We start from the raw sequence: 20,310 nt of genomic DNA on the forward strand, positions 1-20,310 counted from the left end.
CACCTTAAGGGTACACTGGTTGTGCACCATTTTCCTTCACTGTTACCTCCCAAGCACAAAATACATTTGCTAGTTTAGGTTGTGAGTATCAGAATCTCAACACTTATCAGGGCTGTTTTCAGAACTGTTTTCCTTTGCTCTTTAGGGGAAGTTCTTTATCATTTTTCTATGCAGCCGGCATCTTCAGGCACTGGCAATTCGGTAACTTAGTATTCCTTCCCCTTTCTAGGGTGATCACAGTACAGGAATTACTGCACATATTACTGTCATTCTATTTTAGTGTGGGAATCAACATCCCTGGCAAGTACCAATCCCTTCATCAAACCCCAACTGTTCCCAAGAAACTGATCTAGAGACTCCTCCACTGCTACCTAGCTTCTGTTGGTTTAAGTAATGAACTAGAGCATAATCCTAGATCATGGATTTAAAAAGTCACTGGAGTGAGACAGCATGCTGCCTATCAGAACTTGCTCTTCAGCAGACAAATGCTTTGCCAGAAAAATTTAAGCACTAAGTGTGAAAAAGCCATCCCAAAATTTATTCTCAAAATGTCAACAGAAACGCATCAGTAGATACTCAAAACTACAGAGTTCTTAAAAGTCATACATTCACAATGCAGAAACTTGACAATTGGGATGCCTTTTGCATGGTCTATGTAACAATATCCATTTTACAGTGTAAACAGGTACTGGTATGTTCTTACTTACAAGTCCAGCAGGAAAGGCACAACTCGGCATACAGAGATCATAAGCAAGAATCAGGTGCAACAACATTACACAAACTTTTGGTAATCTGCATTTTTGGGGCCTTCCACAACGGAGACTGGACTTGAAGATTTCCTGCAGTCAACAACTAGACTTCTTTCCATCGTTCAGTCCTTCCATACCAAATACTCACTTTCCAGTCTGGTTTAGATCCCATTACACATACAGTTCCAGCAGACGTTAGAGGAATAGTGAAAGGTCAGTCCAGTAAGTCTTCAGGTGCTTCCACTAATACATCAGGTTTTGGTTTCAGATAGTGCATGGAAGCATCTGCTTGAATCTCAGTTCATTACAGTGGTCATTAATAGAAAAATAGACACTACAGCTACAAAAGGAAAAAAATGAGGTAGATAACTTAGAATCCAGATGACTATCCCAGCAACCTTCATACAATACACATAGATCATTAATTACTATTTTGGTAGAATGCAAGTTCACAGACCACCAAGAAACTTAATGACCAGAGCAGGAATGCCATCCAAAAACCCACAAAACATTTAACCTAAGCATGAATACTTCATATTTAAATACAGGTTTACACAGACTGATCTTCTAAATTACCCAAATGAAAAAAAAATAAAAATAAAAAAGTCTCTTGCTAAGGAAACCAGTTCCCATGCCTAATTGCAACAGTCACCTGAGATTCCTTGCAGAGCTTTTAGACCTGACTTCCCAAGGCAAGTCTTCCCTTTCAAGAGAGGAAAAAAAAAAAAGTATATACATACCCACCCATGCTTGTTTGGGGCTCTCGGTATTGAAATAAAACATCTAGGAAAAACTGCACATCTTTGGAAGTAGGAGTTTTGGCACTATACTTGAAGGACTGTCCTAGTAGTAGTATTAAATAAGCAGCAGTCAACAATACAGAGAATTAATTCCTTAGAAGCAGTGATTAAAGAAAAACAGCAACTTTCTTTTCATAGAACTTCTGAGGCAAAAAAGGAATTAAAAAAAATTTTTGTAGTTTTTATAGCCATTATAGCAAAAAGTACATTCAGAAACCACACAGAGCCAAAAATCCAAACAGAAAAACTATTTCTAAAAGGGTGGCAGACATTCTAGGATATTTACCCGCATTAATAGTTTTCATTTCTCATCAGTAAATAGAAGCTTTTCCATCAACAGTAGGTTGTTTCCACTCTATTCAAAACCCCCAAGTATTTCACTCTAAACAAAGAGGTAAATATTCTAACCTTTGGAATTTCAAGTTGTAGAAACTTCTGTAAGGCTGTACACATTAAAGTCACACGCAAGAACTACTTTGCAAGACCCGCATCTTTCCAAATAGAAGGAAATCCTACTCTTTATTATTTACTATTTGCAAAGCAATATCATGATTGTACTCTGGGCAACTCTTACAAAGACAACCATAAAATCATTTGCACGTCAATAGGAAAATAGGAGGCTGAAGTGGAATCTCTTAAAAATATATGTTTGTGTATATATATATTTTTGTTCTTTCTGTACGTCAACTTCACTAGAGTTTTTAACTAACAGCAATTTTGTTCTCCTCCATGAAGTGAGGGAACTGGTGTTTTGGCACATTGTCTGCAGCAGCACCACTGGCCTTCTCCGTATCAGAACCAGTCCCAGACTGGGTGCCATCTATTTTGGAGACCGTAGCAGTATTTATTGCCGAACCACCCCCAATGGTGACTGGAAGGGTAGGTAAGCCACCACTCTGGATCACCGAGATCTCATTAGTCTTCATTGCTATGCCATTGCTGAGTACCGCTGCATACTGATTCCATACTGTGGGGTCAATGCTCACTGAAGGAGGCATTATATCCTTTGGAAACATTTCAGATACCTTCTTGGGATCATTCCCCAGCAGAGCCATGGGGTTATCAATTGAAAGCCTTCTTCCCCGCCTGGCAGAGTTATTCCACATGTGAGTTCCTACATGGACCTTCCAGAGGGGAAGAAAGTAAAGAGAATCGTTAATAATGCAGTTCTTTTATGGTATACCCAAGTTCCACTTTGCTTACAGCCAAGTTGCTCACAAGAAGTCAGGTATGCTCCATTTGCATTCAGGTAAGTATTTAAGCTGGCTAGTTCTTGTCTTTGTTCTCTTCCTGGCATGTGTAAGATACAGTCATTCTACAGCCTGACATTACCATGGCTCTATCGTTTACTGCTGAAGTGCTTGTAGGACTGTGTTTTTACACTTATTGTAAGTGGTGTTGGCAAAGATGCCCCTCTACCCCCCAAAAATAAAAGCCACATTATTTGCTGTGAACAGACTACACTGAAAAAAATACTAGTTAATGCAAGAAAACTCACCAAGGAATTTGGAAGAGAGGTTACACCTAAGCTAAAGTCTTCCACACCACAAACATACCGCTAGTGCTTCCAGCAAGTGACTCCTCACAAACTGCAGAGTATTTTCCCTCCCCATCAGCATTTACACAAGAGGACTGAAGACCCTGAAGAGGTTCTCATGGGAAGTGAGAAGCCTCTGTGTGAGTGAGGGAGCTGCAAGTCCCTTACAGGGCAAATGGATTAATCTGACAATAAGGACAGACTTGCAGCACTTCTTCACCAAGTGCTTAGATACAATCCCCAAGTGCTTTGTGTCATCTCAGGATTATCCTCTCAGTTTTATCCCTCCTCGTCCTGCATGGTGTTTCAAGCGGTGCAGTGTAATGCATGTATTCTGTAGGCATCATTTTGTAGCATTCAGTCTATGAAATGTTCATGTCTTGACACATCCAAATCCAAATGAAAATAAAGCAATCTGCTTAATAAGGGCTAAGCCTTCCCTACCATCCAAAAAGGAAAGCCAAGGACAGTAGCAAAGACTTCTGCGGGTGATCTCCGTACACTGTTTAGCAAGTTGTGTGAAGAAACTCAGGAAGGAGAGACGAAAGTCAAAGATAACCATTTGAGGAACTAAAAGAAAATCAAAGTTGTCCCCAAAGGCAGGACAAATACTAGCAATAGTCTTTCCCTCTCTGGTATGACTTCCCCCAACAAAGGGGATCACAACATAAGAGACGACTTACCTTCAGGTTTCCTTTTGTTGTGAAGGCTCTCCCACAGATGGTGCAGGCAAATGGCTTTTCACCAGTATGGGTCCGTTCATGAATCTGAAGGGCGCTGGCAGAGGAGAAGTTCTTCCCACACGTAGTGCAGATGTGCTGTTTGGCGGGACGGCAGAATTTCGGTCGTGGCACAAGGAGAGGGGCAACACCAGGGGAGAGAGCTGGTGGGCCAATGAAATGGCTAGTGCTAATGGGACGCTCGCTGGGCATCTCCATTTTTATGAGGGCTGGTGGGGCTCTAACAAAAGCAGCTGGAATACTACTTCGACCTGGAAAGAAAGCACAAATAACGTTTATCCCAACCTCCTTCTGCTTCCAAGCTTAAGTCTGGCTAAGATACCAGAGGCCCTGCCTTTGGAGCTGCACGTGCCTGAAGAGCATGCCTGCAGAGCCCTCCAAAGACACGTGGTAGGGCTGCTATTACACTTGCTAGGATGCTCCGAAAGAAATCAGTTCATCCCTATTTTTGTTGGTGAGCTTACGAGTTAGAGTCTCACTTTCAGGTCAAATTTAGATCAACATTAGCCTCAATGCTAAAGAGCTCAAAAACCCCACAAAAGATTCCAGAGTTTTAATGTCACATTCTTGGGTTAAGCAGTTTTCCATGAAACAAACTTGTATCTTTAGAGAGCTATAGGGAGGAATCAGGTGAGCCCATAAAAGATAGTAAGTGCACAGCCTCTATTTATTTTAAGGACCTCTATGCTACCCCTTGCAGGAGATGACAGCACTTAAGTCTTTGAATTTTGTTGAATTTTGAGTCTGAGTCAGGAAAACTTTACAGGGCATATGCCCCTATCCTAAGAGGAGAAGGAAGAGGGGAAAGCTGAGGAGGTTTTGCCTCCTGTTTGTCCTTTTAGAGATGTATTTCCTCCAGTCCTACTACCCTACCCCAAGTTATTGCCCGTATTTCATATTACTCACCATATTCTCCATTTGCAAAGTGTAACCCAGGTTCTTCTTTAATGACCTTTCGACCAATATTGCCATAAGTTAAATCCAAAGCACCAACAACCCCTTCCATTTCTGCAGGGGCGTTCTCAGGACCCTCTGATTTATTTCCTGTGCCTGTATCTTCTTGATTGTTGAAGCTAGGTGACTTTGACCTTACACTCTCAGCTTGGCTGTTGGCTGGGGACAGAGCCTGGAGCGATGCAGACTCGGAGGCAGCAGGACTCCTGCCGTTCTGATAATCTGGATCTCCTGCCACAGAAGACGAATCATTTGTCATGCCATCACTTTCTGCTGAGCCATTGTCACTAGACTTCAAGCTGCTTTGCCGCTGCAAGTTCAAAGCAGAGTTGACGATCTTCATTTGATTCTCCAGTGCTGCAATACCAGAGAAAGTGGCTGCTGTGGCTGGTGATTCTGATTGTGCATCGTACGGAGTAGGAGGTTTTGAAGAACTCCTAGGGCCATCCTGAGAGTCCAGGTCCTCTTCCATCTCTATGCTTTCCACGGTCTCATCTGGGCGACTGGCATCTCCGTTCTTCTCAGCCACAGTAGGATCCCCATCAGTATTGTCGCAGGTGTTTTCTGGCATTGGTGTATTGGGTATTTGTCCCCCCATATGCATGCGGATATGCTGCTGCAACACAACTGCATTTGTAAACTTCTTCTGGCAAATAGGACACGAATGTTGCATCTTCAAAGGAGTATTGGCCCGGTGGACACCATAATGAGTTTTAAGGTTCCCTTTAGTGGAGAAGGCACGGCCACAGATTTTACACTTGAATGGCCTCTCTCCAGTGTGAGTACGATAATGCATTTTGAGTGAACTCTGGCAGCTCAGCACTCTGTGACAGATCAGGCACTCGTTGGGGTCAGCAGTGGATTTGTCGATATTTTCGACCAGTTGCTGAAGCTTCGATGTTTCTGAGCCTTGCTCGTTTGACCCACTTACATGGAAGATGCTCACGCTGCAGGTAGCTTGTGGTGAACTCAAGCTCTGCTCTGTTCCCGATTCATGACCGACCACCCCTGATGAGGAAGAGCCACCCTCACTTTCTGGAGAAGGCCTTGACTGCAGGTCACTGGAGAACGTACCAGGCAGAGACTCCTTAATGCCTGCTAGGTTGGAGACGGTCTGAGGCGCACTGGTGGCCGCAGAGGTAGGCAGAGTTGTTAGGAGAGGTTTGCTATCCACAATTAGGTTAGACTCATCCAGTGGCACAGACATCCCATACGGGATTCCAGTGCTAGTGGGAACATTGTCCAGGTGCTCAGGAACCGGGTAAGGATTCATCTTTATGTGGGGGTATTTGTCTTTGTGACGCTGAAAATGCACTTTAAGGTTTCCTTTGGTTGTGAAGCGGTTACCACAAATGTTACACTTGTAGGGTCTTTCACCGGTGTGGGAACGGAGGTGAATCTGCAGGGCACTGTCATTGCCAAAGACCTTGCCACAGAATTTACACTTGTGTTTGAAGAGCGGCTCTTCTGCATTCGGTTTGCTTTCAGACACGCTAATATTGGGAGGTTTTCCCTTCCCCTTCTTTGAGGAATCTATTACAGAAGAAACGGCCGAAAGTGGATTTTGGAAGATGACGGAGTTGGAGGACTGAGGTAGCAAAGGATTTGGGAACCGAGAAATGGAGCCGGGGAGGCTTCTGCTTGCCTCTGGCTTCAAGGGGAAGGAGGAGGAAAGCCCAGCAGCCAGCGAGCTGGCGGCCGCAACGCCAGTGTTAGAATGAGGTAGTTTTCCTTGCTTCAAGGATTCCAGTGATAGGCTCTGGCTTCCAGCTTTTTGTCCGATTAAAGCAACAGCAGCCGACAGCTGCTGAGACATGTGAGCGCCCAGAGCTTTTAGTGGATCAGTAGCAGCTGCTATAGAAGGATGCAGGGCATGGGGAGCCATCATGGCAATCTGAATGCGAATTTGCTCCGTCAGCTGAATTTGCTGGAGTTGCTGCTGCTGCAAACACACAAGCTGCTCCAGGATCATGGGGATAGCATTAAAACTGGCTGCTGAAGAAGAGATGGCATCGGAGGTCCGCTGGTTCACAGCCACTTTAGTGCCACGTATCGTCTGCAAAGTCACATTAGTGTTTGGTACTTTGGATTTTGGTAGATAGCTTAGCCCAGGAGCCGCAGGTGTGACAGGGGGTTCTATTTTAAGGTACATTCCTCCTACCGATTCAGCATCCATTTTTCCTTCTCTCTTTTCCATAGAGCCAGTGCAGCCCTTTGCCTGAATGTCCTTGCGTGTCCTGCTATCCATTCGATCACTTGGAAAGCTCCCTAGAGAAGCTTCAGAGAAGCTTTCAGGGGGTACTGTTCCCTCACTGTCATTCATGATTAGAACAGGTGGATTTTTAGTGCAATTTTTCTTATGCTCAAGGAATTCAGAGAGATCAAAGAATTCTGCACAGCATTTCTCACAGATTTTAGTCTCCTCCGTGCGGCACCTTTTGGAACTCATTTCACCATCTCCGTCACCTGGGGCGTCTTGTGGACTCCCTTAAAATAAAAGAAAGTCATATTATTAATAGCTAGATTTAGACCGAGTATTTCCTATTCTTAAGATCACCGACTTCACCTGAACTGCAAGTTAAAGATACAAGACACTGGAATCAAGTTTGCAGATCAATCTGAAGTCCTGCTCTTTGTTTTGCTGCCAATTCATTTGCAGCCCCAAAGAAATCTGCATTTCGGTTCTGTTTTCAATAAAAACAATAATATGAAAGGAATCTCACAAGGCTCAATGGAAAGAGGTTTATCGCAAATCCCTTTATACAGGTAAAAAGGTAACAGTGCAGCAAGGCAGCTAGCACCTGCAAAACAGCTTAAAAGGAACACGACCCAAGGAAGAGAGAGAAAGCATCGTAACACTGAGCAAAACATTACATAAGCTTATTTTGTGTTCGTACTTCAGTTTATAATTCCTTTGTTAACCTTCTCTCAGAAATTCATGCAAGGTTGTTAACACAGGAACTTCAGAGCAGTTCTTAATCGTACACTGATCTATTAAATGACATTCACCCCGCCATTATAGAAGTAATTACTACCGAAGAGGGCTGACAAAAGCAAAAGTAAGTCCAATATTAGCTTTTAAATACTTCAAAAGCACGCTCACATAAAAAACCTCTAAAAAGCCACAGTAGTAAAGAAAAGATGATTAACTTACAGAACCCCACACACAGGTATGAGCCTACATTGATACTCATGATTATTAGACAGCTAAGCAACAAGTCCCACTTGCAAAACACACGACATCATTTCAGACCCGCTCAGGACACCCTGTTTAGCTGCATCCGCAACTCACCCGCTTTTAGGGAGGGGGACGGAAAGCAAAGCTGGTCTGCAAGTCCACTCCTGCCCTCCCTCCACCAGCGCCCCACAGATTAGACTGAGCATAATTTGCACATGGACAAAAAAAAATATCATTCAGGGAAATATCAGAACGGGAAGAGAGGTTAAGAGAAATTCTAAACCAAAACAGGATGTTTTTGCTCAGTCTAGCCATCCTTCACACAACAAACTCACACCCAGCTCGAGGCGGGCAAGCATTCGGGGCATGGGAGGCAGGAGCGTTCAGGAGGTAAAACTTGTGGCTCATACAGCTGAGGGGGAAGCGGGAAGGACTGCAGATGTATTACAGCCCCCCTCAGGTGAAATGTCCTGTAACTCACAGTAATCGGTCCAATTTTGATGGGCGCCAAGGGTGCAGTAACCAAGTATCCCTCCCACACACCCAGTGGGGCACACTGCAGACCTCAACCACAATTGAGAATTTGTATTACGAGATCTCTTCTATTCAGCTTTTGCATCTCCAGTAATTCGGCTCTGGTTCCATGTTACTAGCCCACACCATTTTACAAGGGGAACTGAAGACTCTGCAAGCACAGGAGCTATTTGCGGCTTTCATTTTAAAGGTGTAACTGAACCACACATCTGATACATGTGTATATCCTGTACATGGCAGGGTGGAGGGGAAGCATGTCCAAGCAACAACTCAAGCACATTGACTTACTGTTTCAGGGCAGTGTAAAAGCTCTGTAAGGGAGGATACTGCAAATCTTGACATTTATTAGCATAACAAGGGTATTATATGTATATTCAACAAATCAAACTTCAACTGTTTAGTGTTGAGTGACGGAAAATGAACATGAAAGTTTTTTCTTAAAAACCAAAAAACTTCATCAATTAAAAACCCGCAAGTATCATTGGCCTGTTATGCTATAGTCTGCAGAGCAATAAATCCCAATCTATATGCATGCAATTCTGTTAATCACGCACACTTCAGGATTACAAGTCCTTGAACAGGGAGGAAAGGTGTTCTCAGCACAGCTATGATCAAAACTGTTTGGATCCCTCATGTCTAAACAGGGAGAATTAAATACTTTTTTTCCCCTCCTGCTTCAGCCCAAACAACTTCCACAAGTGAAGGAAACAAGAGTAAAAGCATAGTTTTAGCACACATTTCCCACCCCAAATATCATTAAATTGATACGTCTAAAGTTGATTTAACGCTATGGAAAAACATCCAGAGATACCTAGTCTGCATACAAGCACAAGTAGTACATGATTCAGAACTTTGTCAATAAACAGGGTCAACTGCGGTCAAGAATGGACGTTTTTAAACTCATCCTTGCAAGAGTTTGAGCAGATATAATGGGAAAGAAAGCACTGGTGTTGAAGAAAAGACAAGAAGCTTCCATAACTACTCTGTACACCGACTCAAGAGGTCTTTACTTGACTACTTTCGTAACTATTTCCATCCATCCAACAGGTATTTCACAGAATAGGTTAAAACATCAAAACCTCTTTTCCAAATCCTTTAGCATTTAGGGCTTTATCAGACTAATCTCCCAGGCCCAACTATACAGTTTCCCCGTGTTGCAACATAACCTTAGGTTTTACTTTAGAAAGCACAAAGCTCTTTGTTCCACAGTCTCTCCTCCATGAGCACATGCATTTCACGCTGCAGTTTGCACCTCCGCAGCGGCCACGCAAAATGTTTCAAGTGGAGGAGAAATGTCTGCATGACAGACTGTTGCCCACCCCCAAGGAGTTATTCCAGGATAACTATGTCTAGACAAGTCCTCAAACTTTAACTGCTTCAAAGCATATGATCATTTATCTCACTTCCATTCATAGTTCCTTCAATTTTTTTTCCACTGATAAGACCATGCTAAATTCAAAGCCCTCTTTTCCAAACTCCAGCACAGCCCATGCTCCTAATTTTCATAATTCTGAGGAGCTCCAGGGGTAACTTTACTGGACTTAAGCACCAATTGCCACCTCAGAGGAAGAAACTCCAGTAAATTGAAGGCACCTGCAGCAGGCAGGCAGGCAGCAGGCAGGTTAGCAGCCCTGCCCCTGCCCGCTCTCGCTGCCACTATCACACATTTTAGTTTCCAGTTCCCCTGTCTGACAGTAAGGCACTAGCTCAGGACTCCAAATAAATTCAATTCCCAGCTTGTACCAACTTGCTGCATGACAAGTAGGGAAGAGTTATGCCTTATTTTCCCTTCTACCTTAGAAAAAGTGAGTATAATAGCTTTCCCTATCTCAAAAATGGTTTGGTTTTTTTTTTTTTTAAGATACAGTCAGTGGAAGCAAGACGCTTGGTTATTGTGTAGTACCTGGAATAACAAAGGAGCAATTTACTGTTTCTTTAAAAAACCCAACAGCTTCTCTGAAACTCTTCATCTTGATTTCTAGCTACATCCTCTCCCCAGCCTCGAAGGAGCACCAAAAGCCTGCAATCAGAGCACCTCATTTACCCAAACCCCCGTGCTGCCCTGCCCTGCCCTGCCCTCCCCCCCGGAGCAGTTATCACCGACATGAACTTAACGGTCTGAAATCGTGGGTTTTCTCTGCAAAGAAACCTCCCTGGGCAGCCAGCTCTGTCCACAGACTGTATGAGGATTTACCCAGGAGCGGAGAGCCCTGCCACAACAATTGCTTGTGCACTTCACTTAACCCTCTCCAAAGGCTTCCCAGGGATAGGACTTCTACTGTTTTTTTTTTTTTTTTTTTATCTCCCCACCCCCGAATTTCAGGAATGTTATCTCTCAGCATCTAGTTATCCAATAAGTTAGAAGAATGCAGTAAACCCAGCAGGGGGGTTAGATTGAATCACTGGCAAATGGATGGAAAAAATCCACTATTGTGTAGGACAAGGCGGTCATCGACAAGGAAGGCTGATAAAATCCACTCAGCTCGAATTATTTTTTTTTTTTTTAAGGGAACCAGTAAAAAAGGAGTGAAATAAGTCTTGTCTGGTTTGATGTGATTTCAAAAAGAGTGCTGCTCGTCTACCACTCATCTGAGCAATTAGTGACTTTTTTTTCCCAACTGCGACAAAATTGTATTTCACTTGAACTGGGAGGAAATGGTCAGAGCCCCCCCCCCCCATTTTTTTTTTCCCAAGAGTTTAATACCTTTGGTGAGCTTAATTTTTCCACAGACTACATTTGATCAACTATTTTTACTTTAACATTAACATAACCATGCACTTCCCCAGTTAAAATTAACTCATGAAGGATTAGCAAGTATCCACTCCAGTCCTAAACGTGAAAACCTCTGTCATCAGCTCCCTGTTGCTCTCAGGCATCGTGCTTCCCCGATTTTTTTCCCAGCTGAAAAACTAGGACCTCCAAGAACTTTAAACGGTCCATAATTTCCCTTCTTCTCCCACTATAAAACACCGTTTAAAGCATTTTCTTTAACTGTAACTATGACAAAAGCACTTTGTGTAAGCAAAATGCACGACTGATAACTTACAGAAATATTCCAAAGGCCTTGATGTTTTCTACACTGAATTTATCAGCAGCATTTTTCTACCCAAGAAGGAGCCAGAAACGTGTTACACCTAACAATCAGGATTTCACGTGCTTTCTTGACAGAGAACCTCTCTCAAGGCTCTAATTTTATTATCTACCTACTGAGTCAGCCTTTCGATTATCCACCTATTCCAGAGAAACATTCGGCCAAGGACAGAGTAAACTGTCGTGAATAAACGCTTCTGAGGAGCAAGAAAAGCGTTCAAACACGCAGGAAAAGTTACGATCGGAGGCACCGGCTTCAAACGGAGGACAGGGCGCCGGCTGCAGCCGCCCCAGCAGGCCCCCGCAGCCCCGCTCCCCGCGCCGTCACCTCCCGCGGTCGCCCGAAAGGGCGGGCAAGCAGCCGGCTTTCTGGACGCCCCTTCCCAAAACGCCTGCCGGTTACCTGCCGCCCCGCGCCCCCGCAGCCCGTCGCGCAGGCAGCTCCCGGCGCGGGCGAGTGCGGGGCCGGTCGGTGGAGGGCACTCACGCCCTGCGCTGCCCGCCCCGGCCCCGCCGCTCTGCCCGGCCCGCGCGGGGAACCGGCCGCCCCCGGGCGGTGCTGCCAGGCGGGGCCAACCCCGGGGAGCACGGCCGGGGCTGGCCCCGCTCAGCCTCCCCCCCGCCACCGGCATCCACCTGAGCTGAACGAGCAACCCCGACGTTCACCCGTTACAATGACTTTTTTTTTTTTAAGCGAAGGGCGTTTCTCCAGCCCGCTTCAAGATAAAGCAATAACAACAACCAAAAAGCAGAGGCTTCCCCCCAGAAGCAGCAGCACCGGAGGCCGCCCGCCCTCGGCCCTACCTGCTCGGCGGCGGTGCCTCCGCGGCGGCCGGTCCTCCCACCGGCGCGGCCCGCAACTCTAAAGGCGGCGGCCCCGGACCACACTTAACACTAGTACAGTGTTTAAGACCGAGCTAAACGGCACAAACCCCGCTGCCAAGGTCAATTGCATGAGAGTCCTAATTGTAAGCCTGACATCAACTTACCACCCACAGCAAGCAGGAGGAGGCAAAGGTTAGAGCAGCAGCTCTGTCAAAACGTCACATGCCGCCGAGCCCAGCAAAAGGGCTTCATCACTACAACCAATATAATGTTTCACTTACGTAAAAGGAAAAACAAGCCGGGCATCGCCCCCTCCCGCCCCCCCTCCCCCCCGGCTCCCAGGCACCCTCTCGCCCTTCACACCGGTGCAACACCCCGGCTGCGCAGCCCATGGCACGGCCGGGGGGATGCTGTGCTACCCTACCCTACCCCGCCGCCCCTCCGCCCCCGGCCGGCCAGGCCAGGCCAGGCCAGCCTTCCCCACCAGCAGAAGCTTCGGGCAACCTCAAATAAAAATAAAATAAAGAAAACCACCACAAAACTTGGGTTGCCTCGTTAAACACCCCCCTCTCCACTTCTGCAGAGCTCAAAGCACGAACCGGGGATTTAAATAGAGGAAACCTCCAGTTTTGCCCTGAGAAAAAGTTGCAGTTTGATACTGTATTTTTAAGAATGAATCAGATTTTTAATGGCAGCAATCCAGCACAATGGGCATTTTCAGTCCCTTTGTGAAAATGCTAATTTTCAGTATGTAGTATTATCCTCCAGTGACCACCTGCTGATTTTTTGACCTGTTAATTGATCACCAGGTTAGCAGAACCGTTTCTTAACACGCTGCATTGTTCACAGAGGTGGGTCCCAAATCGCTTTGCAAAAAAAGGAACACTTGCAAAAGAGGAGATAAGGGCTTGATTTTATTATTACGATTATGCATATACTCGATAATGTCCCAGACAAATCCCTGCGGTATTTCGACTTTGTTATGCAGCTTCATCACTTGTTATTTACGGGCACACCTGGAGCGGGGAATATCAAGACTATTTTGGAGATCTGCGGACGATAAGAGCCATCGGAGCCGCAGCCACGATTTCTATTTCTGAAAGCAGAAACGGAGATCACGCAGGACGGGGTTTCAGTGTGGGGACCTGCACCGGCCGCCGCCTCCGGGCGGCCCCCGCCGTTGCCCCCGGGCCGCAGCGGAGGGTCCCGGCAGAGCGCGGCCGCGGGGCGGCGCACGGCAGCTCCGGCCCCCCCGCTCCCCCCGGCCCCGCCAGAGGCCCACGACCCACAAAAGACGGCCCCATCCGAGGCGGCAGGAGAAGCCCCCCCCCCCCCCCCCCCCGGCGGGGCGAGAGCTTCGCCTGGTCCCCCCGGCCTGTGCAATCGCTGCCCCGGCTCCCGGAGGGATTTCCATCCAGGGTTTTGTTGTTAAAAGAGGAGGGGGGGGGGGGGCGCGGAAAAAAGCCCCAACAACAAAAAAGCAGCTGGCCATTGCCCCGGAGAGCACGGTGTGTGCTCCTCTCCTCCCCTCCCTGCACACCTCCCCCGCCCCAAGCGGGCCGCATCAGGAGTTATTAACCCTTTTGTTTCAGCGCAGACCCGGAGGTGGCTTTCCAGCAGTGGGCAGAGATTTACATGTGGAAACATCACCTCCATCCCCCAACCTAACCATATGCACAAAGGAAAACAGTCATGCATTAAACATGGGATTTATTGCCTTCTGGCCAGCTTGCTGTTTCTTAAGTCACCATTAACCGGACCCAACAATTGCACATTTCGACTCAAAGAAGAGGGGGGGGGGAGGAGGAAAAAAATTAAGAGCCTGAAACCTCCTGCGGGCCGGGAATAAGCAGCTCCTGTAACGTGCATTTGTATTGATCAGTTCTAGGGATGGAAAAACCCCACACAAAACTACTCCCTTAGGAAAGCAGAGAACCCAAAGAAAGTTCTTGGGGAACGTACAGAAGCGTTGGGGCACAACGACCACAACAACTCCTAACAAACGCAGCCCAGGTCAGCTCACCGCCAGCCTCCCCTTCCCCACCCGGGACGTGCCCTCTTCCCTCTCGTTTCGGAGCAGGACGGTCACCGCGGGAGCTTCCCCAGCTCCGCCGCACCAAGGGCGTTAATAGCGAGGGGAGAGCCCGCACCGGAGCCCGGGGAGCTGCCAGCCGCCCCGCAGCCCGGCTGCGGGAAGATGCCGCTCCGTCGAGGAAAGCCGGGCACGCTCCGGCAGCCCCGACCCTTCCCCGCTCCCGTGGGGGGCAGCGGCAAGCGAGTGCCCCCTCCACCCCTTCCCCTGCACGCCCACCCCCACCGGGAGTTCTGGGCTAATTTGAGCGCAAATTTATACTTTCCTCTTCCCTTAGCAAGGCAAAGGGCTGCGAGCTCCCCTAAAAGGAGGGACAGCGATCTGCGGTAGCGAAATCCCCCGCACCACCCAAATACAAAGCGCTCACGCTCACCCCACATTAGCTCACCGGAGTTATTTTAGGAAGTCGGAAATCAAAGATGGCTGGAGGTCAAGCTACAAAAGGTCCAGGGCGATTGTGATCTCCAACAAAAATAGTCCGAGCGGGGTTTTTTTGGTTTGGTTTGTTTGCCTTTTTTTTTTAAGCCCCCCAAAATCCTCATATAACTATCAAGAAAGTGTTAAATAGATCAGGGAAAGCAAACTCGAGCCATTTCCTACCCCTGCGAAGACTGCTCGCAATTCCTTCCTCTCCCCCCCACCCCGTTTGCTCCCCCCCCCCAATCTCCTCCGCCTTAGGGAGGCTTTGGGGTTCACCTCCCATGAGGCTGCACCCCGACCGCAGCGGCAGCGGGGCCGGTGCAGCCCCGCGCCCCCCATGCGGGGGCCGGCGCAGGCTCCGCGGAACGGCGGGGGGCGGGTGCGGGACATCGGGGGGCCGCCAGCCGGGCAGGGCGAGGGATCCCTCGGGCAGCACCGCGCTCCGCGCAGATCTGCGCCCCACAGCGGCCCAGAGCCGAGCACCCCCCACCCCCCGGGAAATACCGAGGGGCCGGTGCCCCCCGCTCAGCCCCGCGGAACAACACCGCGCTGCGGCTCCGCAGGGGCGCGGGGATTTAAATGCCCCAAAAAGCCTGCGGGGAGCGGGGAGTCGGGCTCCTGGCAGAGCCCGTGGGGGGAAAAGAGCGCGGGGTGAAGCACGAGGGTGGAAAAAGCCCCCCCGGCAAGCGCCCCTCGCCGCCCCGGCCGCCGCCTCCGCGCATCAGGAAAGTTGGGACCCGCCGCGGCTCCGCGCCCTCCTTTGCGCCTTACCACTTGCAGCATCTGGGGGCTGCTCCTCGGAGTTGATGTGCTGGGGCTTCGCCTGCTTCCGTCGCGACATGGTGCACCAGCATCGGGAGCAAAATAGTAGCAATTATTTTCCTCTTCACAACAAATTCCTAGAGTTGGGAAATTACCCCCATTGGGCGGAATGCGCATGTCAGAGTAATTATGATTATCAATAATGCATTGCGATTTATCATGGGTCCCTGACAGCTGATTGGCCTGAGTCCAAGGGCTCACAGATTATTCAAATAAGGTCCATTGATCAGGGCGCAGCGGGGCACGCTGGGCGATGTAGTCCCGGCCCGGCCCGGCCCGGCCGTGCGGGCGACAAAGGCGTGCGTCCCGCCGGGGGCCGGGGCCGCCCCCGGGCAGCGCTCCGCGGGCAGCGAGGGGGGCAGGATCCACCTCTGAGAGTAAACAAACAAGCCGGCAGCCCGACTTGCTGGGCTGGCGAGGGACAATACCTTTGTTATCTCACCTGCGCTTTTTATATTGTGCTTTAAAGACTTTTTTTTTTTTTTTTTTCTCCTTCCCCCCCTCCCTAAAGCAAGCAGAAGCCCGGGACAATGCTAATTCTTCCCTTTGTCGTTAGATAAGGTGGAAAAGGAAAGAGCACTGATTGTCCGAATGGACGAGCCCGGGGTCTCCTGGTGGTGCGGGCAAGTTAAGGGCTTTAAAAGCGGATCCAGACGGCGCGTAATTATGCTTGGCGTTGGTTCATTTGTTTAAAGACTCCTTTTCTTTTAAGTCTCACTTTCTAGGAAGCCGGCAAAATTGAGCCCATAGTATTTTTAACAGCGAATAAAAACGTTAGACATGTAAAACGTTCATGTGAAAAACTTGAAGCAAGTGAAAAAACAACACTTTGAAAATGTTCTCCTGTACTAAATTGACTGTGTAAGTACATAGTGGAATCATTTTCACTTTTACGCCCCTCTTCCGCTGCTGGGTTCCATGTAAAAGTGCACCACGTTTAAACCTCCTCCACAAGCCCCAGCCGGGTGGCCCCTGGCGTTTGTGGCACACTGGAGGTAGAGTCCATGTGGCTAGATGTGACTGCAGGACCCAGCTCAGCTAAGGCTCGAATTTACTTTGCTGTAAAGCCCTCGAGTGTTACAGAGCAGAGTCACCTCTACCCCTCCGATCCCCACTGAAGGCAGCTGGACCTTGCATAAGCAAAAATGTGGGGATCCTCGAATACATGGAGAGGTGGATTGCGAAATCTTTGTGGGAGACATGGTTGCTTTTTGTTTTCATGTAGAACACCCCCCCTCCCCAGGTCTATCTACAAAAAATGAAATAGGTTGCTCGAAGACATTGGAGACAGACATTGATTTGGTGAAGAGATGATTTTATTGATTTGGGGGAGCAGGGCACTGGGTAAGGGTTCAGAAGATCTAGGTTCAGCCGAAGTCGGACTCAATATGCACTTGCCATTGCATTCGTCAGCAAACAATTTGCCAGCGTCCGTGCCTCAGTTTCCCACTTGTGAACTGAGGATGACATTTCCCTAGCTGCAAAGCTACTGTGAAGATAAACATCCATCTGAGATTATGAGGAGGTTCAGAAAGGTGATGTAGAGGGGAAAACCCAAATCTTACTAGACAGCAGCAAGGTGGAAGGAGGAAGCAATGGTACCTAATGAGGCCACGCAGTTGCCACAGAACATTGCACAACACCACAGTCTCATTTTACCAGTTACTTTACCGGCATTTTTTACCTTGCAAAAACCCTGGGGTTTGTACAACGTTTATTCTATTCTAAAGTTTGTGCCTGTGCATACAGTCATGCCAAGTGTCCGTGGTACTGCTCAGGGTTATCTTTTTTTTTTTTTCTGTGATGCTTGAGGAGGGGGGAGCTGTAGTTTGCATGGGACAGGCATGAAAAGATCTTAACATTGTAGACTAAGGTAAACAGTGCATCGTGATCTAATTAGTTATATTTCCTCTTGGGGTTTTGTTTTGTTTTTATAGTGTCTCGTAAGAGGTTTTATTTAGCTAAGGATAATACAAACCTTAGAAAAAATCTTGCAGAGCAGAAGGTATCACCCTCCTCCTTGGACAATTATTGAACATGGAGGTCAGCGGACAAATTTTATTTTTCAGGCCACTTTCTTTGCCCTTTCCTCTGCAAGCAAATAATGGTTTTACAACCCCCCCACTCTTGATGCACTTTAATAGACACATTACATCAAGAGAAACTCTGTATTTACTAATATAAAATAGAAGAGGTTATCAGGTATTTAAAATTGCTGACCATTTTTATCTGGCAATTACTCCACCCCCATATTGCCCATGGTTTGTTTAACCAGCAGTTTGAAATGCTCTTTGTTTCCAAAGTGTGTCCTGAGGAAATAGACTGTTAAACAAGATTGATACCAATTGATCCACAGATAGATATTTACATTGATGAATTTTCTCCTTTTACACTTGATATGCTCAGTGTAACCAACAGATTTTCATTTATTACACATAATGCTACCAACCCACACCAGCGAATTTATTAAACATGCTGTTTTAAGTATCAAGCTGAGAGACAGACAGCCCTGTACAGTAGATCCATATTTAAAATAGACAACTCATGTGGAGCATTTGTACTGAATTTAAAAGAATACATTATATGAAATCAATGGAAGTTTTGGTATTGATTTCAGAGGACTGGGATTTCACTCGGTATGGCTCTAACACACTGAAAGAATAGAAGATGTGGAAAGCGTTAGTTTAAAATGAAAAATAAAAGTGCAAGGGACATTGCTGTGTTTAAGGCTGGGAAGACAGCAAAAGTAGGAGAAAGAGCACAACTGACTGAAAAATATGGGGAGGAAGAGGAGGAATGTAACCCAGGAAAAGCTCTCCTGATTATTTTTTTCTGGGAAGGTGTTCCCAGCCAGTGGTGGTTATAAATAGGCTAGGCTGAATGATTACATCATATGCAAAAGGCATGTTGCTTGGCTTTAGCACGATCATATGGATTAGCATGATTACAGCTTCTGGATTTGAAAAATAGCAGGCTTCCTTTTCTGACTTGACATTTATTTATTTTTTTAAGAAAAGTCCAGAGGAACAATCTTCTACCACCAACAGAGCTGAGGCATCATTCTTGATAGGCATACTTCCAGCAGCAGCCCAGCCCCACTCTCGAGGCTGATAAAAGGAAGCTTTTTTAACGCTGTGCGTTATGAGCACGTGGAACTCATTGCCACAAGAAACTGTTGCAAGCAGCAGGAACCACAGCTCTGCCCAGCCCGGGAAATTCCTGTCTTCAGGAATGTCACTGCAAAATGATTACAGCTATGGAAAATCTGGTAAGTAAGTTTGTGGGGAGATGTATATATATTATTTATACATATACATGTGTGTATGTGTATGTATACATCTCCATACACACACTTACTAACTCCCACCAAGGTAAAGAACATTGTCTTAAATCCTATGCTGTCCTACTCTGGTCAGCTCAGTTTATTGCTGGGAAGAACACACAGATTTAAAACTTAGTTAATCTTTTTTTCTATATTCAGAATCTAAATGTAAATAAAAATGCCTTTTCCTAAGTTGCACTATGTATTACCTACATCTTTATAGATTGGAGAGGGGGAAAAAAAAGTCTTAATATGCTTTGAGGCACACCAGTTCACAAGTTTCCTCCTGTATTCTTCCCCCTGTTTCTTACTGCAGCTCATCATTGCAAGATAAATCTCCCAGTGCAGGCTCTCAGGGCTTATCTGTCTCCACTACATGGAAGAAGGCTTGAATGTTACCCTGTTGGAACATGTTTAGGAAGCCTCAAGTTTGCCGATATGAAGATGACCATAACTCTGTAGGCAATGTAAATCAGGGTAATTAACGTTCATTGTTGGGCCAGTTAATCAAGATTGAATGCAGAGACCCAGACATTCAAATTCAGAAGTGGTTAACAAGTATGTTAAATTGCATGTTGGTAAGTACTTATGACTCTTCCAGACTAGACTCTAACTGAATCCAAAATCAGGAGACGCTCTTTTTAAACAGTTTTTACACCATTATAACTATGGTAATTAAGGGATTTATTTTTTCCTACTTTATAAGAAAATAAGGGTTACATTTGTCCTCAGTCCATCCATCCATCTTCCGTTTTTGAACCTGCTGACCGCTTCAGTCAAACCTGATAGTAGGGGAGCAGTTCCAAAGACATGAGTTCGTGCAAAGTGTGTGACAATCAGCATCTGGGTAGGGAAGAAAGATCCAAATGAACATCCTCATTGAAAGAAAGAATTATGGTCCAAACCTCACCCACATGGCAGCCAGCAAGCCAGACAGCACGTACGCGCTGCTGGCCCATCAGCCAAACCATTGCTCCAGACCCACCCACACACACGCCAGCACCAGCCACCCAAACGGGTTGTAGATTTTGGACTGAGCAGGGAAAACACTGAGGAGTGGGAGAATGATGGAGCACAAACCTTTAGAAACAGGCTTCCTCAGCCCACTGCTCAGGGAACAACCTGCTTCTTGACCTAGTGATGCTTTTAGTACAGCTGCAGTTAATATAGCCACAATATAGCTTAAGTACCTTCCAAGTGGGAATTGTTAATACAAATACTACCCTCACTACAGCAGCGGCCCTAC

The 20,310-nt window shown here is 46.8% G+C and overlaps 1 protein-coding gene across 2 annotated transcripts; it reads right to left on the reverse strand.

The window, feature by feature from the left end:
* Nucleotides 1-536: 536 nt before the first annotated feature.
* SALL4 (spalt like transcription factor 4) lies at nt 537-15,801 on the reverse strand. Of its 2 annotated transcripts, XR_007767409.1 has the most exons (5): nt 15,692-15,801; nt 4,733-7,267; nt 3,770-4,077; nt 1,490-2,673; nt 537-1,089 (listed from the first exon to the last, which is right to left on the reverse strand). XR_007767409.1 is itself a non-coding variant. In XM_050907127.1 (4 exons), exons 1-4 carry the CDS (start codon nt 15,759-15,761, stop codon nt 2,251-2,253), a joined length of 3,336 nt encoding a protein of 1,111 aa, XP_050763084.1. In that variant the 5' UTR covers nt 15,762-15,801; the 3' UTR covers nt 537-2,250. The 2 variants fall into 2 exon arrangements, 1 of the variants encoding a protein (XP_050763084.1); XM_050907127.1 differs by having other exon boundaries at nt 537-2,673.
* Between the last annotated feature and the right edge of the window lie 4,509 nt (nt 15,802-20,310).

The sequence above is a fragment of the Gymnogyps californianus genome, chromosome 17 (assembly GCF_018139145.2).
Source record: "Gymnogyps californianus isolate 813 chromosome 17, ASM1813914v2, whole genome shotgun sequence".
NCBI classification, from domain to species: Eukaryota; Metazoa; Chordata; class Aves; order Accipitriformes; family Cathartidae; genus Gymnogyps; species Gymnogyps californianus.